At 40.4% G+C, this 25,086-nt stretch overlaps 1 protein-coding gene across 21 annotated transcripts in view; it reads left to right on the forward strand.

Annotated features, from left to right (window-relative positions):
• Positions 1-25,086, forward strand: part of DMD (dystrophin) — a 1,901,967-nt gene that overhangs the window by 1,662,403 nt on the left and 214,478 nt on the right. For all 21 annotated transcript variants that reach the window (XR_008319265.1, XM_053308495.1, XM_053308494.1 and 18 more), the window contains one exon: positions 21,930-22,008. Coding sequence is in view for 20 of the 21 variants with exons in the window: in XM_053308495.1 (XP_053164470.1) it covers positions 21,930-22,008 (79 nt within the window). In the remaining variant the exon portion in view is untranslated. The remainder of the gene's footprint in view (positions 1-21,929; positions 22,009-25,086) is intronic.

Genomic DNA, 25,086 nt, shown 5'->3' on the forward strand with positions numbered 1-25,086 from the left:
CACATTCTGGACCAACTGTAGTTTCCGGACTATGTACAAGGGCAGCCCCACATAGAGCACATTGTAGTAATCTAGTCTGGAGGTTACCAGCAGATGTACCACTGTTTTTGAGGTTGTCTATCTCAAGAAACGGATGCAGCTGTATCAGCCAAAGCTGATAGAAGGCACCTCTGGCCACTGCCTCAACCTGGGACACCAGGGAGTGACTTGGATCCAGGAGTACCTTTAGACTGTGTACCTGTTCCTTCTGGGGAAGTTCCCATCCAGCACAGGCACATCAAAATTGTCTCTTGAGTTCTGACCCTGCACAATGAGTACCTTCATCTTATCTGGATTCAGTCTCAGTTTGTTATCCCTCATCCAGCCCATTTCCACCCCCCAGCAGGGATTTAGGGAGATTATGCCCTCTCCCAATGATGCTGACATAGAGAAATAAATTTGGGTGTCATCAGCATACTGATATCACCCTGCACCAAATCTGCAGATGATCTCTCCCAGCGGTTTCATGTAGATGTTAAATGACATCAGAGACAATACAGAGCCCTGCGGGACACCATACAAAAGTTCAGATTTTGAAGAACAGTAGTCTCCAAGGGACACCATCTGGAACCTGTCCAAGAGGTAGGAGCAGAACCACTGCAGAGCAGTGCCTCTCACTCCCTACCCCCTCAGATGCTCCAGAAGGATACTATCGTTGAAAGTATCGAAAGCTACTGAGAGGTCCAAAAGGACCAACAGAGTCACACTTTCTCTGTCAATTGCCAATTGGTTACTATCCATCAGGCTGACCAAGGCAGTCTCCACCCTATAGCCAGCCTGGAAGCCAGTTTGAAATGGGTCTAGATAATCAATTTTCTCCAAGACTCTCTGGGAAGATTGGCGGTTTGGCCTGGTGGCAGTGGAGGAGAGGGCTTGCGGTGGGGTAGGCCTTATGGCGGGAGTGGTCTGGGTGCCCAAACTACCTAGGTGTGCCACTGGGTGAAATGAAGTGTGGGACAAAGTGAAGGAGATTGAATGGCACGTTGCCTTCGCCTCTTGCTGAAAAAGGCAGTGAACTGCTCTCATATACTCCCTTTGAATACACAAGTTCATTTTGGTTACCATGATAGAATTCCATTGATAGAATTCTCTTCAATGAATGTTTCTAATCTTCTTTTTAAAAACCTAGATGGTGGCCATCACCACATGGCAAAAAATACTTTCCTGAATCTATTGTCAATCAACTTCATTTAATGATCCCAAGTTCTTGTTTTTTGAAGGAATACTAAGGATAAAATATTTATCATTATCCACTTTCCCCACTTTTTACATGTTTTAAACACCCGTTGCATTCTTTGTTAAGTCATTTTTAACTTATAAAGCTCCAAACATTTTAATATTTCTATGTAGGTAAGTAGCTCTTACCTTGTGAGCATTTGATTGCATTTTTCTATAGCTCCTCTGTATTTAGATTAGATACAAAGGGGTAGATTAGACAGAATGACAGATATGCATGAACACATTAGTTTCTTTCAAAATCTTTGCATACAGCTGTAACCAGAGGTTGGGGTGGGGGTGGGGTTTAGTACATACTGGGACTAAGGTGTGAGAAGCAGGCTTTAACCCTTTTACCAGTACCATTTTTGTGATTAAAATTGTCCTCTGAGGCTGCTGTTTGCCTGTGCCTGTGTTTCCCCTATTTGGAAAAATAACAGATTTGAGCAGGGGGCTAGTTTCATCAGAAAAATGGCACAAGGGGAAATTGGCATAAACAGCTTTGCAAAGTGTCAATTTTCACACAAGAATGGCACAAGAGGTAAGTTTGGCCCTGAATAATCTGGATAACTGTGTTACGTAACAGACTGTATGACTGGCAAGAATTGTAATTATTATTGATTTCAAAATTGTATCTGTTTTGTTAGAGTCTTCTACATATTTATTTAGCAGTATTATTCAATAAAATAGCTTATTTATTATTAATAATGTTATCTAAGCCTTATTGAGATGAAGATCTAAGTGTGTGACACCCAGAGGCATGCCTGTGTCCACATATCCATGTGTTAGATATAGCATTTCCCCAAGGTATATAGGGAGAAGCCAAATCTGTGTAATAATTACCTCATCAAGTTTTGAGGACAATAGCAATTGTGTAGATTGGACCTACATATAATGGACATAGATCCGATACAAAAGCTACATCCATTGTGTAGATGTGAGATTCCAGGGAAGGGAATGTATGGTATGTGTAAGAAATAGGTCCCAGTCCCTCAACTGTGGATACTCTGCCACATTGAGAGTCTTGTTAAAGTACCAGTTTAGCTCATACCCCAACCAGCGCATCCTGCACACATGGTGGAGGCACATGGATACATACATGTCCTTTCTACCCAACATGTCAGTGTTCTATTACCTATTTTAAAGTAGTATTTAAACTGTACATTGAAAAGCAGTCCAGACAAACTACCCTCTTGTGTGATTAGATGACAACACACCAGCTGGTATGCCCATACTTCTCCCTATTTAAATCGACTGGTTGGAATATCATCTGAACCAATCCAGAGTAGGCCTCTTGACTTATAATCCTAAGGAAACTAAAAGAGAAAAAGTTGTTCTAGTAAGAACTAACTCCATAGGTCCAAATAGGTTAGGCCTACTTTCCTTTCACTATCTCTACAAGTAGACTAAATTTGGTTCAAATCAAGGTCCACAAGTTAGATCTCTTGCACCTCAAATGTTCATGAATCTGCCGTCTTGGATTGGGGTGGATGACATAATTACAAACTACACCATTCAGGTCTCCCTGTGTGTCATTCACTACAACTGTACCTAATTTGGTCCAAATTGGTTAGACAGTCCTCAAGTTAGTGCACGTGCACCTCAAAAGTTCATATGTCTGCCATCTTGGATTAGGGTAGATGACATCACCACAAACTATGGCGTTGAGGTTTCCCCATGTGCCCCTACAGATGTAGCAAATTTGGTTCAAATAGGTTAGGCAGTTCACAAATTAGCCCAATTGTGCCTCAAAGGTTTACACAGCCGCTATGTTGAATTGGGGTCAATGACATCACAAACTATGTTAGGTGTTTCTGTGTGTCACTCACTACAACTGTACCTCATTTGGTTCAAATTAGTTAGGTGGCTCACAGGTTAGCCCATTTGCACCTCAAACATTTACATGTCCACCATCTTGAATCAGGGTTGATGACATCATCCCAAACTACACCGTTGAGGTGTCCCTATGTGTCCCTATAACTGTACCTGATTTGGTTCATATTGGTCCAGGCATTGTGAAGCAGGAAAACTGCCAGGGAGGCGGTTGGGCCATTAGACAATGACAGAGTAAAAGGGATTATTAAGGAGGATATGGAGATTGCAGAGAAGCTAAATGAGTTCTTTGCGTCCGTCTTCACTGAGCAGGATACTGAGCATATACCTGTTCCTGAACCAGGCTTTTTAGGGATGGAGACTAGAGAGCTGAGTCAGATAGAAGTGACAAGAGATGATGTACTAAACTGTCTGGAAAAACTGAAATCTAACAAATCACCAGGGCTGGATGGCATCCATCCAAGAGTCCTCAAAGAACTCAAACGTGAAATTGCCAACCTCCTTGCTAAAATTTTCAACTTATCCCTGAAATCGGGCTCTGTACCAGAGGACTGGAGAGTAGCAAATGTAACACGGATTTTCAAAAAGGGATCCAGGGGCGATCCGGGAAATTACAGGCCAGTTAGCCTAACATCCGTTCCAGGCAAATTGATGGAAAGCATCCTCAAGGATAAAATTGTAAAGCACCTAGAAGAACAGGCCCTGCTGGGAGTGAGCCAGCATGGCTTCCACAAAGGTAAATCTTGCCTCATCAACCTTTTGGACTTCTTTGAGGGTGTCAACAAGTGTGTGGATCAAGGTGATCCAGTTGACATAGTATACCTGGACTTCCAAAAAGCTTTTGACAAAGTTCCTCATCAAAGACTCCTGAGGAAACTTAACAGTCATGGGATAAGGGGACGAGTACGTGTGTGGATTGCTAACTGGCTGAAAGACAGGAAACTGAGGGTAGGTATAAATGGAGAGTTTTCACAATGGAGGGAAGTAAGATGTGGGGTCCCCCAGGGATCTGTTCTGGGACCGGTGCTTTTTAATTTATTCATAAATGATCTAGACGCAGGAGTAAGTAGCAAGGTGGCCCAATTTGCAGATGATACCAAACTCTTCCGGGTAGTGAAATCCAAAACGGATTGTGAACAGCTCCAAAAGGAACTCTCCAAACTGGGGGAGTGGGCGACAAAATGGCAAATGCAGTTCAGTGTTAGCAAGTGTAAAGTAATGAACATTGGGATGAAAAACCCCAACTTCAAGTATATGCTGATGGGATCTGAGCTGTCGGTGACTGACCAGGAGAGGGATCTTGGGGTCGTGGTGGACAAGTCGTTGAAAGTGTCGATTCATTTTGCGGCAGTTGTGAAAAAGGCAAATTCAATGCTAGGGATAATTAGAAAGGGGATTGAAAATAAAACGGCTAATATTATAATGCCCTTATACAAAACTATGGTGTGACCACACTTGGAGTACTGCGTACAATTCTGGTCACCACATCTTAAAAAGGACATTGTTGAACTGGAAAAGGTGCAGAAGTTGGCAACCAAGATGATCAGGGGCCTAGAGCACCTTTCTTATGAGGCAAGACTACAACACCTGGGGCTTTTTGTTTAGAAAAAAGACAACTGCGGGGAGACCTGATAGAGGTCTATAAAATCATGCATGGTGTGGAGAAATTGGAGAGAGAGAGATTCTTTTCCCTCTCACACAACACGAGAACCAGGGGTCACTCCATGAAATTGATTGCCAGGAGGTCTAGGACCAACAAATGGAAGTACTTTTTCACACAACGCGTGATCCACTTGTGGAACTCTCTGCCACAGGACGTGGTGACAGCCAACAACCTGGATGGCTTTAAGAGGGGTTTGGATAACTTCATGGAGGAGAGGTCCATCAATGGCTACTAGTCGGAGGGCTGTGGGCCACCTCCAGTCTCAAAGGCAGGATGGCTCTGAGAACCGGTTGCAGGGGAGTAATGGCAGGAGAGAGGGCACGCCCTCAACTCCTGCCTGTGGCTTCCAGCAGCATCTGGTGGGCCATTGTAAGAAACAGGATGCTGGCCTGATCCAGCAGTTCGTATGTTCTTATGATAGCGAGGGACACACATACACATGGAATGCTGGGTGATCTCATAAGGCTAAAAAGTCAGAAGAAATTTGTGGAAAGTAACTTAATTCTACAGATTTGGGGGCAAAACATTTGCAAGGAGAGAAGAGAATGCTTCATACTATCCATTAGTTATAGAGTTAGCTATTAAGTTGGTACTATATTATTTTATTTTATTTTTTAAGTGAAGTTGCAAAGTATCATTAGGCATTTGAGCCAGGTAATGTCAAGCTGGCTATCTGAACAAATCTTCCATGAGTATCATACTGACACTCACAGTAATGACTTTCCCTTTTTGTGAACTTTCTGAAAGCAAAATGCATTTCGCCATCTCTAGTGTGACCTCTCAGTTAATAGCTTTAGTGGCAAATAATCAGATGGTGTCTCTAAATTCATGCATGAATGTTTGGTGCATTTGAATGAGATGAACTCTATAATCTCTCATGACATTTAGAGGAATATGTGAGAACACTAAGAATTCCTTCTTTTACATATTTTGAATCATGCTTTTGGTATGTCAGTACAGTTTTTCATTTTTATTCACTTTGTTTTCTACTTTTATTAACCATTATAAAAGTGTACAGCAAAGAAAGGCCATGATCTGTTCAGAGTGGTTCCATTAAATTTAATAGTACTAGTTTGGAGTAAATGTTGTGGGCTGCAGTTTGAATTAAAAAAAAAAAAACTTGGAAGAACAGAAATATGGTATCCATACAATAAATATAACTAAATATTTATGTTTGAGGAATGTATGGATCTGCCGTGCATGCACACATAAAAGCATGATCTTTTCTGGTTTCTGAACTCACATTTGGGAATGAGTTTTGTTTACACTATTTCACTTGCCCTCTGGCCACTAACCTATTCTAGCATGTCAAGGCAATTATTCTAGCACACCAAGCCCTTGAGGAATTTGAAATATAATGAACATATGACAAATACTTCTTCCTGAAAACTATGATCTCCTTAGGGCTTGCAGTCATAGAACGCCATGCTGAGCTGCTATTGATTTCCCTCCTTCCTTTTTTGAAATAACATTTAAGAGAAAGCAACTGGCCTTGTTGGTGTTCCTGTGGTGTATGTGAGTCAGGCTACAAGTCAAGTGGGGACCAATGAGTGGCTATATTCTCTGTCTCATTCTTAATTTCCAGTCTATAAAATTAGAATGATATTGTTGCGATTCATAATGGTGATTTTGGAGCCTGAACCTAAAGCCCTTTGGAGTCCCCTGCTTGCTGGAGCCCCCCCCCCCATAACTGCAAATTAAGCACCATCCCCGCCACACACACATCCCATGACAAATGTAGTATTTTTAACATGTGGGTTCTTGAGGGTACAAACAGCAACTGCACTCACAAGACTGTAAGAGTATAACACAAATCTATTTATGCAAATATGCATGACCAGAAACATTTCAACACACAACTTACCATATTCCCATCCCATATATTTCTTTCCCCACTCCCACCTCTGTCTCTAAAGCACCTAGCCCAAGTCATAATCACACTCAGCTGCCTGGCACAGTGTGCCACCCAGGACAGACTAAGGATGATTTGGGGGCCCACAGGGGGTATGGAGTTCCAGGACTTTGGTCCTGAAGTCCAGGGGTAAGAGCGCCACTGCACAGAGTGGGCTTTAAATCCAAGAAATACTGCTAAAAGTTCTCTTTGACTAGGAAGCAAAGAGTTCCCCGTGTCCCCTAGTCCTTATGATAAACCCAAGTATCTTAATATGAAAGCTATAAACCGCCTGAGCCATTTTGGAAGGGCGGTATAGAAATTTAATAAATAAATAATTGAATTAATAATAAAGTATTAAAAATATGACTTTAGGTCCTGCACTATGGTAACCATAGCAAGAGATAGCCATAGAGGCAGAGGGATATTTTATTATTTTTATTTATTTATTTATTTGACCTCAATAAGTAACTGCACAATTGTTTTTATCCTGTGAAATCGTTTTAACTTTTTATTTGGTGAAATTGTTTTGTTTTTATTCTGTTTTAAATTTGTTGTTTTAAATTGTCTATACACTTTCTAGAGATACACATATCAGGCGGTATATAAATAAGATAAAAATTTAAATTTTAATTTAAGGTACACTATTAAATATTTCTGCAATGCTTATTCTGAGATACAAGTGGCATTCTGGGAAACTGTATATGTTATATAATTGAGGTTTTATTTTATTGGCACTAGTTTGTGCCCAACATGCACACATCTAGAACTTCACTCAAGAGCCATTTAAAACTGTATATGCAGTTATATTAGGCTAGTTGTCATACCTCAATACAAAAGGAAACAAGCTTTGAAAAAACTATGTATTCTATATTAATGAGCTATCTGTCCATATACCTGTAGGCCTATGCATCTATTTCCTAGATCCTGTGCGGAAGAGAAATAAAGCTATTAGCAGCATGGAGCTATAGGTGAATGAGGGAATTCTGGGAAAATGTAGTCCAAGGTTTCATTTCTGCAAGGACTTTACCTTGGCATCTTTTGTCAATGCCGTGGCTTCAGGGCTGTCCCTAAGGTGTGCGGGGCTAGGGGCGAATCAGCATGTGATTCCTTAACATTTATATCTATAGGCTGGTAAACTAGGAGCTACAGTAAAATGGAAATAAAGGCACTATGCAATTGTTTTGTGATTTGTGTTTCCTGTTTTTATAACATTTCACATTAATAATGTAATCACATACATATCCCTTTGCAGATCACAATAGGTATTCAGATTAAAAGCCTTGACTAACTGGGCAATAAGGCACCTTTCAAGTGGTGACAGTTCTTTAGGGGGAGAGCAACTGTCCTTGGACAACCCAGTAGTCAGCCCCATCAGTGGTGTAGAGAGAGAGTGTGCGCACACGCGAGTGTGAGTGAGATTACATTCTTAGCCCCTTTGTGATGAGGAATTTAAAAAAAAATTATCTGCTGCATAGACTGATTTTAGTTGTTGAAAAGAAAATAAACATTCTAAATAAAAATAAATATTTATTTATAAACAGATTAAATTAGCTGAAAAATACACGAGCTGTCTCAGTTATTAATCAACTATTTTCTATTTGCTCAGTACTGAAAAAAAATCATTATATCAAGCGCTTTTCCTTCCCTTTATGATACTTTACAAGTGTTTAGCATATCATATATGCCCATATATGCCCAACATTTGACTTCTCATTCCCTTATTGATTTCAGATAGGATACGTAATACTGAGATTAGTTGACCACCTATTTTTCAATACATTCAAATCTGATATTGGTTACAGGGGAAATCAGGCAGTTGACCACTGTGAAACTATATTCACATATTTCATATAGCAAGTCTTTATTGGCCACTAATTGGCCAACATTTCAAATGTCTAATTTGACATATGTAAAACAAATATTAGTGGCTAATAAAAGCTTGTTATATAAAATGCATTACCCTGTGACTGAGTTCCTTTGTTGCAAATAATTGCAAAATGTGGGGGGTGGAGAGGAAGTTGGTAGAGAGTTGTTACTATGAGCAGGGCCGTAACAGGCTGTTTGTTTATTATATTTGTACACTGCCGCAAACTTCCATCTCTGGGTGGTTCACATCAACACAAAACACATTTTAACAGAAATTAAAACCTTAATACAGTTTAAAACAATTTAAGTCTAGTTAAAAAGCTTGGGTGGATAAATGTGTTTTAAGAGACTTTTAAAAAGAGGTGGGGTGGGGGCTCATTCCAGAGTCTTAGGGTGGGAACAGAGAAGGCCTGTCTCTGCGTAGTCATCAGACGGGCTGGTGGCAACTGAAGATGAACTTCTCTGGATGACTTCAATGGGCGATGGGGCTCATAGTGTGGAAGATGTTCTCTTAAATACCCTCAGGAACCATAAAATACTTTCATCTGGCTTAAAATATTGTTAAACAACACATTTGGGGGGCAGAAACTTCATTAGAATATGATAGAAACACAGAGAATGACAAAGTAATGTAAATAAAATCATGTAACTTACAGAGATTGACCTTAATTAGATATGGCAACAAAAACAGGAGAAATAAACCATGAACAGATGCCGAAAGATAATATATTTATACAAGATGTATTACCTTGTTCAGAACAAGAGCAAAGTTAACAAGAGCGAAGTTAATGCATGAAAGAATATAAGTAGTGAATGCAACTGATAATAAATATTTGCACAAATGATGAACTATCTAGTCTTGCTTTACACTTCATCACACAACATCAATGAGTCTCCTTAATGCAGTTATTCAGTTATGCTTAAATCATGTTCTAAGTGTGCTAACATTGGTTTATGTCATATTACATTACACTTCTATATCCAAATAGGAGGGAAGGTGCTGTGGCAGTTCTGCAAAGAATAACATTCAGTATTCTGGAACTGAAATATGAGGCTTTTGCTACTTGTGGTTCATGCTTTCTTATTGCATGTATAAAAGGTGATACATGAAGGAATGTATCAGATGATGGAACCCATTTCTGTGAAAATTAAGGGTCAATGTGGCACTGCTGCAGTTTGCTGTGCCTTCAAAACTCATATAAAATATGTTAAGATCTGTCACAGAAATGTAAATCACATTAAGATGTGATGTGCTTTCAGATATCTGAACTCATAGAATCTAAAAAGCCCTTCTCTTCCATTAGTGAAATAAGGAAATAAAGATGTTAAGAGTTTTCACTATCTAAATCTTTGTTATCCAAATTAACTGCCTTCCTACCAAGTAAGCCCTGTGTCAGTGTACCCCCATTTAGGTAACTATCCCATATATCAAGACCTATATTTCTACAACTGTTAACCCAAAATGGATATCTAAGGATAATCACATTCCAATTTGATAAAGGAGATTGAGCTGCATTTCACAATTCTACTAGATAAACCACCACATATGACCTGCTTGTCCATAGTCAAATGAGATGTTGATTCAAATTCCAGTGCTTCAGGGCCTTATTAAGCTCTGTTGCAAGATGTCCCTTATTCACCATAGCTAGTAGCTGTACATTTTTATATGCATCAGATGTTCCCTGAGTAGTACTTAGTATCTGACAAGCTGCTCTTTGTCATTATGCCCTTCAGCTGCAGTCATAGTTCATGTTAACTCTATGGCCCCATTCAGACATGGCATCAAAGCTTAGTTAAACAAACAGCCCTTGAGCTGGACTAGACCCAGTTCGGCTCGACCTCGAGCCAAACCCTCAGGCCAGCTCAGAGCCGGTTCAGGGTTGGAATAGTTAAAATAATTACATTCACCGGGGGCCTCCAGGGAATGCTGCCGCAGCCATGGGAGGTCTACGCTTCCCACAACAGCCTCCCCCCCGGTCTTCGGGCTGTATAGGTCCATTTGGGGGCCTTTTCGTCCCTCTCCCAGCTCACAGTGGCCATTTCGAAAGCTGCCACACATGCACACTGGCTATTTGCGTGCCCAGCTATATGTGTACCCTTCAAATTGCTGACTTGTTGTGGTTGTTGTAATATAGTTTCTGCAAATTGTTTTTATGTTGTTCTATCTTTCTATCCCTCACCAGTTGAGTGTTTTTCCAGCTCAAATATCTCTCTACCTTTGCGATTAAGAAAGGAACATGTTTCCACCATATTTGGAAATATAATCAATCCATTAAAATCAATACATTGAAGTACACTGACCAATGTCAGTTCACAAGACCGATGTCCACTGGCACTTGACTTGAAACGGAGGTCACCATTGTGTGGGGACTTCTTCATTCATGTTTTCACCATATGGACTCCATTTTGATACATTTCCACTATGGTTCCTATTGTTTCTTGTTGAAAATACAATTGTTCTATCCATATTCATCAGGTGATCTACACTGAATGTATTTTATACTATAGTAATACTCTATCATATTGCATTTATTCTTTTTGGACAGTTTGGTGGGGTCTTGTTGGTTCTCGTTGTGGTATATGCACATGAGAATTGCCAGGCTCAGGCCTGATCCTGGTCGGCCAGCACTACCTAGCCCAGCTTTTAAGCTTGGCTGTTAGCTCCTTTACCCCTGGCTACCTGCTCATTTGTGATCACAGGCTGCTTCCAGCCTGGCTGCTCACAAACTGACATCTAGAGCGCCTGTCTCTTGGGGGAATCCCCCAGTGTATCAAAGGTGCTGATATTTTATTAAGAAAAAATAAGTTCCCTTCTGGATCAGGCCATCCTGTTTTCCAGTGTCCAACCTGGTGCCACTGAGAAGCCCACAAGCCCTCTCCCACCATTGCTCCTCTGCAACTGGTACTCAGAGGCATGCTGTTTCTGAACCTCGAAAAAAACACTGTATAATTTACATACAGGGCACCTAATAACACACTGGGAAAGTAACTTGTCTAGGGAGCAAGAGGTTGCTGGTTTGAATCCCTGCTGGTACATTTCTCAGACTATAAGAAACACCTATATCAAGGAGAGAGATATAGGAAGATGCTGAAAGGCATCATCTCATACTGCACTGGAAATGGTAATGGTAAACCCCTCCTGCAGTCTACTAAAGAAAACCACATGGTTCTGTGGATGCCAGGAGTCTACACCGACTCAACAGGACAGGGCACACAAAAGGTAGTACTATTTTTCCCCATTCATAACTAACTCATGTAATTTATTACCACAAGATGTAGTGATGACCATTAACTCAGATAGCTTTTTTTTAACAGGTTTGGAAAGTAGAGAAATTACTGTTGCATAAAAGTGGAAACTCCATATTCAAGTGAAACTTATTTCCAATTAGCAGATGCCGTAGCAAACAATGGATGACTATTACTATTACATCCATTTATGAGTTCCCCAGAGGTTTCTGAATAGCCTCTGTTGTAACCAGAATGTTGGACTAGATGGGCTTTTGGTCTGAGCCAGCAAACCAATTCTTACATTCTTAAAGTTTGCACACCATTGTTTTTCTTCAAAATTTGACCATTCTGTCTGGAACAGGAGCTTTTAAAAAAACTTAATCTTTGACATCTAACGATGTTGACTTACAACTGTCCCCACTCCACACAGTTGGATAAAAGACAGAGCATTGTATCAATTCTAAAAGATGCAGAAAGCAACCAAACCTGAAATCGGTAAAAAGTGAGTGGTTCCAGTGGCCACTGGAAGCCTGCTGATTGGTCTGCTGTGGCCTCACTGCACTGTATTCTGAGCTTGCATTTGAAGAACCATTGGCCAGAACCACTGCTGTAGCTATTCTCCCTCTCCCTTTCTCTGCCAGCCCAGTGAAGCCCTTCCCAAAGCAGAAGCATGTTTTCGCCTTTGCCTTCCCTATATTGCATAATCACAGCTAGCCATTGCTCAAGGCTCCAGCTGGGAAGAAATGTCTCTCTCCAACATTCCTTTTCCACATTTCAAAGTAAATTACAAAAAGAATAATTGTTCTTGTAGCCCAGTCACACTGAGTGGAACTATCACGGCTTGAGCGTGCATGCTCTCTCCCTCTCCTATCTCTCCCTCCTTCATCAACAGCAACTGTTGATTAATCACATACAACAAACACCTGCTTCCATTGTTCTGTGGCAAAACTTGCATGGATTATAATAGATCAAAATTGCAGTGACAGGCTTTTAACTCAGGCAGCTTACTTTCTCTTTCTTAGGTTTTGTGCCCAAAGGCTTTATTATGTTTCCCAAATCTTTATTATATTTAACTCTTGTTTCCCTCGAGGATTAATAAAATAGTTTGAGGCACAATATATGTATCCTTGTGGCTTAGAGGGTGTCCCCCCCCACCAGCAGGGAAAAGAATAAAAGTCATTTAGGTTAGATGCCCAAGTACAGTACAATGCCATCACTCTATCTTGAAAACTGAAATAGTTTTAGAAGGCATACAAACTATCATGACTATTTATCTTGTCTTCCATATAAATGAAGGTAAGCAAAAATGGGTCTTAGTATTAAACCTATGTGATTTCCACCCCTCGTAATTGGCTTTCCACTGCTTCAAATCAGCTGGTATAATGGCAATAGAATATGCATGACAACAGCTCAAAACAGTTCTACCTTATATACCTTGTTTATTGTATGGCGGGGGTGGGGCGGTTAATCCAACAGGATTTTGTTAAAAGCAAACATTTTGACATAAAGACATGATTTTCAGTGCTAGAGGTTTAACAGTGTTTGAACCAGCATTCCTGTATAGCAAAGCTGAAACTCTCCCAGCCAGTCACCTGAAGCTGATGAAAAGCATGGGGGAGAAGAGATAAGGATGTAAATGAAGAAACAAGAGTCCCAAGGTGCTATAAACTTGTTTATTTAAGCCCAATGCCTGTTGGCCAAAGCCTTCTTCAGGGGCAAACTAGGACTCACAATAACAGAATGTTAAAATATACAGTCATAAAACTCTTAAACAATAATATTGGTACAACCTGTTAGGAAAACTGTAATCATTGTACACTTACATATTATGTAATGAAATCCTGTCACAAAAACACTTCTTCAAATAGAGGTAACAATCTAAATCTAAAAAATAATTTAAAATAAAAGCTCAGTTTTGCAAAAGTGGTACTTAACCAAAAATAATGCTGAAAAACAACATGCAAATATGTACATCTTAGACTAACCAAAACTCCAAGTCTATTTACTGCTATCTTCCTGCTGTGAGCTTATCACATTTCTCCAGTCAACTGCAAATTTATACCTTTACATAACAACCCAGATGTGCTACATTGACTAACCAACTCCTGAAGTCATGCTACTTAAAGCAGAATAATCCTCACTTAAGCATCTCCCCAAGATCTAACTCATTTAAACCACCTGGAGTCAAGGTTTTTAATTCAAGAATTCACCAAGCCTCCTTTCTAAGTAAAATTCTATCATGGCCAAAATTAATCTTTTCAACAGCCCAAAAACATAAATCCTCATAAAAGTGCTTGTGTTTTAAAAAGTGGGCTACCAAAGGGGTACCCATATTAGCACATATAATTTTACTCAGATGTTCTCCAATCTGTTTCTTTAAAGGTCTCAAAGTTTTCCCAACATACGTTCTTGCATGGGCACTGAATAACATATACTACTACAGCTGTACTGAAGTTGGTAAAAGGATAAAGTGTGTTACATTTCTGATTAAAATGATTTACAAAATCTTTAGCCAAATATGTATTTTGGCAATACACACAATGGCTGCAAGGATAATGGCCCTGAGTTTTTGAGGAACCTGGTAAAATATGTAGACTTTATCTCCATTCCTCCTTATGTTCACTTCTCAACAATATGTCCTTCAGATTTTTTTGTCCTCTTGAAAGAGATGATGGGCTTATTCTGACAACCGGGAATATCAGGTAAAATGGGCCAGTATCACTTGATTTTCTTTTGTTAATGGTTGGTAATATGATTAAATGTTAAACTGCAATGAATGACACTGGAGGAATCCCTCTTATGTATGCATAAAAGCTGCTCTCTAGGAATCCCTATCGCTTTCTGTAAATTACATTCAACAACTGTCTCTAGATAATTCTTATCCCAAGAAGATATAAAGAACACTTTCCCGAGCTCAGCACTAACAAGGAGGGGAAAGGAACAAGTTAGACAGTACACCCTTTAGAGGCCAATATATCTCAGAATTTCTTTGAGTCCCTCTTTAACATTAACCCCAAGTTTAAGGTTATCAATGTGCAATACTTCTCTGATTTTGCTTTTAAGTGTAAAACATTCTATCTCCAAAATACACACTTTGTGTATAAGTGGCATTGGATTAACAGAATCCTGTTGGACTAACCTCCCTTTTTATGTGCAGTAAAAACAGTCTATAAAGGAGAGCTGTTTCCACTGCTTCTCCAGCCTAACCCCTGCTAACTTGGCAAAGAGGCACCTTTTAACGTGGCGATTCTCTTTTATTTAGAAGGGAGAGAAACTGGCCCTATCCACCCCCAGCACAGTACCTCCAGTGACTGTTGCTGGTGTCTATCTTATGTGCCTTTTTAGACTGTGAACCCTTTGGGGACAGGGAGCCATCTTATTTATTTATTATTTCTCTGTGTAAACTGCCCTGAGCCATTTTTGGAAGGGAGGTACAGAAATTGGATGGATGGATGGATGAATGAATAAATGAGTGAGTGAGTGAGTGAATGAATGAATGAATGAATGAATGAATGAATGAATAAATAAATAAATAAATAAATAAATAAAACTGGAAGCTGAGGAGTTGTCAGCACGTTTTAGCACTGCATATCAGCAGTTCAAATCAATGGACATTAATTGTTCTATCCTGTGTTTAGGAATACAAACATGGATGTTAATACAGTTTACAAACAAACAAACAAAATGGCTCCCTATCCCCAAAGGGCTCCCAAAAAGAAACATAAGATAGATACCAGCAACATCCACTGGAGGGATGCTGAGCTGGGCATGGATAGGGTCAGTTGTTCTTCCCCTACTAAATAAAAGAGACTCACCACAGTTAAAAGGTGCCCCTTTGCTCAGTTAGTCCCCAGTGCTGAGCAAAGGGGCACCTTTTAAAAGTGGTGAGTCTCTAAATAAATAAGACTCACCACTTAAATAAAAAAGACTCACCACTAAATAAAAGAGACTCACCACTTTTAAAAGGTGCCTCTTTGCTCAGTTAGCACTGGGGACTAACTGAGCACAAAGCATAGTTGTACCAGTCTAGTAGTCTTATATTCTGATATTCAGAAAACAGAGAACAACTGGTTTTCAGTAGCTCAGTTTATTGAACAGGGTGGCTTAAATTTTCCTTTTGATTTATATGTATAAATAATAGCATCATATTGGTTTTGTATTTGTCGGCTCTGGGTTTTGTAATAGCTTCATATGGGTTTTGTATTTGTCGGCTCTGAACCAGTGACAGAAAAGAAAGGAGCTTTGTAGCTGAAGGGTGTGTGTGTAGAGTAACATTCAAGAGCAGTTGTAGAAGCTAACATTCGTGAACTGGGATTCGAAAGATTTGGAAATGTGAATATGGGGTGGTGTAGAAGCGTGTTGTTTTATTAAATTTCTTATTGAATTATAGCATACATGCATGTTGAAATTATAGCCTGTTACATTTGTTGTAATATATTCCACTATTGGAGCACTACAGTAGTCCTTAGACAAAATGTTTTGGGATTTCTTAAATTTTATTCGTTCATTCTCAGCTGCTGTTCAGACTCTGCCATGGTAGCTTTTTGTAGTTTGTCTTCCTTTGAAAATTGATTTTCTTTCACTGATGCTTGTCTGTCTTCCACACATTTAAGTATTTTAAATGTCTTGATTCTCATACTTCATAATTTGCCAGTGTGTTTAAACAGCAGACAGCATTAATGTGTATTTAATACCTCCAACACCCTCAGAAATGGGACATTTCTCTGACCTCTGAAGACTTCTTTGCTGGTGATATAGTTTACGAGATAAATAATTTACAGAAGGTAAGCTTAAATGTAAATGTTTAAGCTTCATCAGAGCAGTGAAGAAGTCCTTCCTGATCTTTTGATCATTACAACCAGTATTAAAAAGAGAAGTTTAAATAACTGAAATCACAAACCCCATTTTTTTTTTAAAAAACTGAAGGATGTGAAGCCATAATCCTGTAATATTTGCTTATGCAAATATTAAACCTTTTTCCATATCAGATGAAATACTAACAGTTTTATTACAGAAAAATAAAGAAGTTTTTCTGTTACATTTTGTCTTATAATCATGGAATTCCATTCGTACTGAAGACAGGAACAAAGCAGTGTAAGGATCCTGACAGATTCCTTACAAATGCAGGAAGGTGAGCACATGAAAGCTATTATAGCAGAGAGTTAATGTTATCTCACTAAAAAACAAAAACAAAAAACCTTGTAAAATAGTAGAACAATCCTAATAAGCAGCATGATTTGTTTTAGTAACAGGGTAATAGGAAAAGCTGTTTGTTCGCAATGAGCGTCAGGAAAAAGAATATATTTTCACCAGAATAATAAAGAGGATTTTCATAAAATGAAGAGGACAAAGTCAATGTGCAGAGGAAAGCAGTCTAGATTTGCTAGATATTTTCTTTAATTTATGAATTTCCTATGGATCTGTATCATAAAATAATAGTATGATCTAAAAGAGAGCTAAAGACTAAGGCTGTGCATAGGGTTTAATCCTGTTAAAGTAGAAAAGGTCCTCTTCCTGTGGACCAACTGAGACCACTCGGTTGAAATCATTTGAACACCTTAGATGAGAAGATTTAATTTTACATGGGATGTGCATAGGCCTTAGAATTCATATTCTAATGTCTCCAATAGCTCCCCAAGCAGTGAGCTATGTGACATTTTTTTATTCCTTTCCATAGGGTGTTGTGATGTCCATAAGGACATTCAGAAAGGTTTCTATATTACATGGAGGATGGGTCTGTCAGTGACTGCTTGCCATGTTACCCAGAAATACATCATGCTGTAAACAAAAGCAGAATGAAGTTTGCATTCTGCCTTTGTGAACTGGGCAATGGCATCTGGGCATCACTGACGATTGAGTGTTTAGTTGGATAGACCACTGACAGAATCAAACATGGCCGTTCTTGTTATAAGTCCATGGAATGAAATTTGCCTGAATAGTTCTGTTGTCTGGGTTAAATGGTATCAGTAGCAGGTATATCATATTGGTATAAGCTACAATACTATTTCTAGTAATACAGACCTTCACAGTACCTATGGGTCAGTCTTTCTAATTTCAGTAGAACTTACATGTGCATAAATGTTATCCATTCACAGCTATTGTTGCTAATGCAGTCTGTCTTAAACTATTGTGGGGACCCCCTTGGGGACATGAAATACCTGGAGCAAGTTTCCGGGAGGGATAGGAACTTGTGGCAGATTAAACTTTCCTTGCCTCACCAAGCAAGATGTGAGTGAATGACTCATTTAATAGTATTTCCTGTGTGGTTTTAGAAAAGATAGATGTTTTGTTTGGTTTATTTCTCTTTCTAATACCAATGCTGTATTGATACTCTCATCTAAAGACCTTTGCTCATAGCATCTGACTGCACGTGTGTGCCTGTGTGCAAGATTTCTCTATGCTCTGCTATGAAACAGATTGTTGCTATTAGGTAATGGGCCCAAGAAGTCAGGGTGTGTAGAATGGGGATCCAAGGGGGGTTGAGAGGAACTTTGCTAATGTTCTCTGTATTCAGCAGTATGAACAAATACCGTTTGGAACTTATGACATATATATATATATATATATATATATATATATATATATATATATATATATATATATACACACATACATACTCTCTAATGAGGTTTTTGACCAAACTCTCTATAGTGTGAAATGCTTGGGGATTGCTACATGAGACTAATTAAATTATCTCTGTATTTGGAAATGGACAGCATCCAGGATCACAAAGCAGGAAGTGCTGAAAGGCAAAGATAAAGGTCATAGAGGAGGGTGATTCTGGTGCATTAGTGTGGGAGCACAAGAGGAGTCTTTGATACATTCTCATTATGTAGGAGCATAGGGGCGTGTGTGTGTGCGTGCATGTGCGTGTGTGTGAGAGAGAAAGAGACAGACAGACATGCATTCATCAGAAGTCTCAAAGATGAATGGAAAAGATACTGCAAATGTATGTACAAATTTATATCTATAGCATCACATGATTTTACATCCCAGAGAATGGAAGATTTGACAATCAGCTATACTTTTTTAGATGTTTGGATTTTTCTTCTTTTTGTGCTATGGAAACTATGAAACGTGTGTGTTCTCATGTTCAAAATCTTCAACTAAAAATGTCTCATTTAAACCACATTAACCACATATATAAGGACATTAGGTTATACAATGGACTCAATCCCTACAAACTTAAGTATTTCAGGTTTCAATGAATAAAGACTGTGCAAAACTTCAACCCATACCAAAAAAAAAAATCCTACAAACAATGTAGTTTAACTATATACATCCTCTGTGGTCTTTATCTGTGCCTTTCATGTGCCTTTCTGCATTATCATCCTGGATGCTGTCCATTTAAAAAAACAGAGATAATTTAATTATTTTCATGCATGGATATTAGCTTAAGAGTTTTAGCAGCCTTTAAAAGAAGTCTAAAAACATATCTTTTTTAGCCTGGCCTTTAGTGAGTACTGAAATTATTTTAAACTGGTTTTAATTTTGTTTTAATGAGTTATTTGTTTGTTTTATCTGTTTTTATATTTGTGAACTGACTAGAGCCATCTGGGTAAGGTGGTATAAAAATCTAATAAATAAATAAATAAATATAACTAATAATAAATGTAGTCATGTAGTTCGGCCCACACAAAAAAATTAAAATATTCCTACTAACAATGTTGTTTAACTATATTATAACTACATTATTTTGTGATTATAGTATCTAAGTTGAGACTTGCACACTTTTGTGTAATTTGAGCAAGATATATCCCTTCCAGACATTGGATGGCCATAATGGTCATTTAGTGGGACATGCTTCAGGAGCAGACTATCCTTGATTCCCCTTTTATGAACATAGGAAGCTTCCATATACTGAGTCAGACCATTGGTCTATCTAGCTCAGTATTGTCTACACAGACTGGTAGCAGCTTCTCCAAGGTTGCAGGCAGGAATCTCTCTGAACCCGATCTTGGAGAAGCCAGAGAGGGAACTTGACACTTTCTGCTGTTCCCAGAGCAGTTCCATCCCCTGAGGGGAATATCTTACAGTGCTCATACTTCTAGTCTCATATGCAACCGGGGCAGACTCTGCTTAGCTAAGGGGACAAGTCATACTTGCTACCACAAGAGAAGAAGATTCTAAGAAAAGGGGTGGGGGAAGATGCTAGAAAAGCTTCATAGTTAAGCCACAGTCCCCAGATTTAGACAACACACAGTAAGGTCGTTCTCACGACCAGCTCAACTCAGGCTAGGGCAGCCTATTTCGGTAGAGCCAGTAATGAGAAGTGTTGGGATTGGGACCGATCCTAGCACTCCATGACTGGGTATCCCAGGGGTTTTTTTACCTGGGCTTATAGCAGTATAGAAGGGCATGAGGGCACCTTTCTACTCCACTCTCCAGTGGTGTGAACACTCAAGCACCCAGCAGTGGGGAATCCCCCCCAATGCATTACATTCCTGGTGTAGTGCATTGTGGGATGCCCGAGGACTTCCTTCTCCCCCTTCTGGCTCTGCCACTCACTGTGGCACTGCTTGTGTGCTGTGTGAGTAGCAGAGCCTACTGGGCAGAGTGGATCATGTGCGGGGAGGCAGGTAGGCGCCTGATTTCCCTCCAACCCTCTCCAGCATAGTCATGAGAACAACTTGACAGTGTGATTTAAACAAACTGGGATGGTTGCATCACAACTCTGTGCTGAAGCTGAAGGGGGATGGAGAAAAAGCATTGACATGGGTTTGGCAGCCTTAGGATCATGTTTAAAATTTGTTGGATGTGTGAATCATTGTAGGGTGATAGTTTGAGAAATCTGAAGAAGATTGTTTGAGAATCGTCAATTAAAGTATCTGACAGTGTGTTTTTAAAGGGAATTAGATGGAGTTTTTCACTTACAGTAGCCAAGATGATCTATTAATCTGTTTCTCATCTTGCATAATGTGTGCTTAGAGTTGACTTCATCAGCCAGCATTGTTGGACCTACTGAGGTCCACTGCTTATTCCAGGCACCTGATCCTGCTGTTCTTCCTCTTTGTTATTGCTGCCATTTATAATGCAATGCAATGTAATACAACTATTTATATACCACCTTTCAACAAAAGTTCCCAAAGAAAGAAAGAAAGAAAGATCCCTGTTTGCAAAGGGCTCACAATCTAAAAAAGAAACTTTCCCTTTGGCTTCTCCAAAAGAGCTAACAACTATAGGAGATGCAGGACAAAAAAGGAAGTGCACCTGCCATCTCTACTTGCCTTCTCTCTTCTCTTCTATTCATGAAGTTGTCTCTGCTCACTCTGCTCCCTTTCTGTGTGTCCCCTCCCCACCTTTGCGCCTGCACCACATCCCATGCTTTTCCAGAATGACCATCAGAAGTGGCTTTCTATGGGGCTGCAATGGGGAGCCGAGAACCAGAAAGAACCCTTGTATAACCTTTGTTGCATTGTGCAAGTTTAGATGCAATTTAGTGTAACTGGTACTGATTGTTACCATTGCAACAAAACTGTGCCCAATCTGACCTTAATATATATATTTTAATGCAATAGAATTGCAATTCTGCTTATAATTATATATACCACTTTGACATTCAGGACTTACCTGAATGTAGTGTGTGCATGACCAGTGCTGCTTGAATTGTGGAATAAAGGATGGTTGAACCTTTAATGAAATTACAAGCTCCACGCCCTTACTACTACCAATTTTAACAAAAACCATGGCTCTGCCATTGCCTTCTAAAAAGAGTATCCAAGGAAAACCAGGCCCTTGCTAAAGTAAAGTGTGCTGTCAAGTCAATTTCCACTCCTGGTGCCCACAGAGCCTTTTGGTTTTCTTTGGTAGACTACAGGAGGGATTTACCATTGCTTCCTCCTGCGCAGAGTGAGATGATGCCTTTCAGCAGCTTCCTATATCGCTGCTGCCTGATATAGTACCAGAGGGAATTTGAACTGGCAACCTTCTGCTTGTTAATCAAGCATTTCCCTGCTGCACCACTTAAAGTGACTTAGGCCCTTGCTGCTTCCTGTATAATTCAGGCACTACAGGACCCCAACCAAATACTTTGCTTTTCTTTCCAAAATATTAATAGTAGAAAATTAATTCTACTATTTTAAATTGTTGCAGCAGTACTCTTAGTTATACAGAGATCTAAAGGTAGTGTTTAATGAGATACCTGCTTTTATTGTCATCTTTATTATACGAAATCTTTTTTCCTCTACCCAGGTGGCCATTGATGAGCGTATCAGGCAGTTGCATGAGGCCCACCGGGATTTTGGCCCTACTTCTCAGCACTTCCTTTCCAGTAAGTAATTACCTTTTTAAAAGATTTTTTAAAAAATGTAAAAAAAATTGTAAAAAAATATTTTTTTGGTTCACTTGCAGAGTGCTTCTTAGATTTTTAAAATTATCTTATATAGTCAGTTCTACCAGAAGTGACAGCTAGGGCTTGTTGTCTGCACTTTCAGGAAACACTATTATGGACAGTTTTATAACCCAGCAATTCAGATTCAGTGGGAGCTGACACTTTTTCTCAAAGTCTTTAACATTCAATAAAGATAGACAATACTGTACCAACAAACATCTCCCCTCCCCCCAAAAACCCCACTACCAATGAAGTGGTACATCTGTATGTAGACTGTACCACTTATAGGTGGGCACCTTTCAGTGGAACGTTCTCCATTCAAAAATTTCCCCACTTTAAAAAAACCTGAGAGAAGGGTTCAAGCCTAGACTTCTCCTTGACATTCTAGTTTTTTTGTGTAGAACTGGGGTAGGGGTGAGGGGAAGAGACTGTTCAGTTATGTAAATCCCATGTATAGTCTGTTATCGTTGAGACATAGGTTTACTACCTTGTTGGCTACTTATGTGGACAAGGCTTAGGTCTTCATTATGTTTCCACAGGTATAGGATGGATTTTTGTTTTTGTTTTAGTATGACATTATTTTCTAACAAGTGAATTTTGGCCCGTTAAATAACGGGCTCTAGTAACGGCGCTCCTGGCCCCCCCGCCGCCATTCCCCCTCCCTCCACCATTCCCCCCCCTACCTTTAAGGGCCAAATCGGCCCAGGCACTTGCCCCCGCCAGGCCGGGGAGATGGAGACCGGGGGCGGAGCGGAGGCCATGTAACTTTAAAAAAAAAATTTACTCCCGCGGCCGACGCCGCCGACCGCCCACCCTCCCTCCCAGCTGCCGAGTCCCCCTTACCCTGGCCAACTGCTGTCGGCCGTAGACAGCTCTCAATTTAAGAGGCAGAGAGGAGCTCGCAAGCAGAGCTCCTCTCTGTGCAAAGCCTCTTGCCGAACTGCCGCTTTGGGCGCAAGGGACGCAAGCGCCCAAAGCGGCAGTTCGGCAAGAGGCTTTGCACAGAGAGGAGCTCTGCTTGCGAGCTCCTCTCTGCGTCTTAAATATAGGGCTGTCTACGGCCGACAGCAGTCGGCCAGGGTAAGGGGGACTCGGCAGCTGGGAGGGAGGGTGGGCGGTCGGCGGCGTCGGCCGCGGGAGTAAATTTTTTTTTTAAAGTTACATGGCCTCCGCTCCGGCCCCGGCCTCCATCTATTTTGGCCGAGGCGGCGGCTCTGCCGCCGCCTCGGTCACTTTCCCGCCGCCTCCTCTCCGGCTTCTTCGGGGAGGCCGCTTCTGGCCGCCCAAGATGGCTGCCGGGTGCCGGCGAGCTTGTCTCCCTTGCCCTGTTCTGGGCCTGCGCTTCGCGCAGGCCCAGAACAGGGCAGGGAGGCACGGACACACGCTTGGTGTCCGTTCACGGACGGACACCAAGCATTTTATTAGAGAGGATTTATCCATCCCCAAGAAGAACATTCTATTTAAAATATAATGGCTTAGTTAATCACAGGATTTTGTTAATTAGATGACAAGAAAAATGCCTCATGCTATGGCAGGCAAGAGCAGTAGTACATCTGCTCGTCACCTCCAGACTTGACTACTGCAATGTGCTCTATGTGGGGCCGCTTTTGTACGTAGTCCAGAAACTGCAGTTAGTCCAGAATGCGGCAGCCAGGTTGGTCTCTGGGTCATCTCAGAGAGACCATACCACTCCTATCTTAAAAGATCGACACTGGCTGCCGATCAGTTTCCAGGCAAAGTATAAGGTTTTGGTTATAACTATAAAGCCCTAAACAGCTTGGGCCCTGGGTATTTAAGAGAACATCTTCTTTGCTATGAACTGCACCACCCATTGAGATCATCTAGAGAGGTTTGTCTGCAGTTGCCACCAGCTTGTCTGTTGGCTACTTGGGGACGGGCCTTCTCAATTGCTGCCCCGGGGCTTTGGAACACACTTCCTGCTGAAATAAGGACCTCCCCATCTCTTACAACTTTTAAAAGGGCAGTCAATACGCATTTGTTCACTCAGGCTTTTAATTAGATATTGTTTTACTTGTGTTTTAATAGTTTTAACGTCTTAAATTTTAATTGTTGAAATATGTTAATCTTTTATTGGTTGTTTTTATTATCCTGTAAACCACCCAGAGAACTTGCATTTTGGGCGGTATAGAAATATGCTAAATAAATGAATGAATGAATGAATGAATGAATGTGTGTAGGTGGCAGGACAACCTGTATACTACAGGGTTCCCCAAGGCAGAGTGTTTTCTTCCCAAGTACTATGTTTTACATCCCACCCCCTTAGGAGTGAATGGAAGCCATTCATTGATCTGGGAGAATGTAAAAGGGTGCACTCAGTGAGACAACCAGAGCGGGAAGTGCACCTGGTGTCAGAGGCAAGGGCCAGGCTTAGCCCCTTCTCCACTTTGTCCCAGATTCTGGCTCATTTCCATTGTACCACAGATTTGAATGGGAGCCATTAAAAATCAAGCCTACTCAATTTCTATAGTCCCATCCTGGGTTGTATTGCTTGATTCTGGTGTATATATGCAGACAAGTGATGTGGCAGAGTTCTGAGGTAGCAGAATGGACTGTCCTACTTCAGTCTGCAGATGCTGGATCGCATTTCTGAATGCTTCTTTACATGAAAAATCCCCAGCATATAGAAAACTAGTACAACCAGAAACAAACCAGTTTGGATCATTTCCATGAAATTTATTTTTATTCAGAGCATTCAGATTGGCCCGCTGAAATGTAACAGCCCACTCTACTACCTCATGATTCTGCCACTTGATTCTACTGCATGTGAAGAACAGACTTTTCCCCCCAGAATGACAAGGATTTGGAAAGTGGCTTTTATATTAGAAGGTATACTAAAGATGTTATTGTCTAGACTTTGGGCAGGTTCACATGATCACCACACAGCCTGGAAGTGGGGAAAACTTTGTTAACATTTTGGAAGGTGAGAGTGACCGCTGGTGGCAGGAATTATGTCGGAAACCTCCCTAGTCCAGTTCCTTCACTGCATTACTGAGATTC

Source organism: Hemicordylus capensis, chromosome 3 (genome assembly GCF_027244095.1).
Source record: "Hemicordylus capensis ecotype Gifberg chromosome 3, rHemCap1.1.pri, whole genome shotgun sequence".
NCBI classification, from domain to species: domain Eukaryota; kingdom Metazoa; phylum Chordata; class Lepidosauria; order Squamata; family Cordylidae; genus Hemicordylus; species Hemicordylus capensis.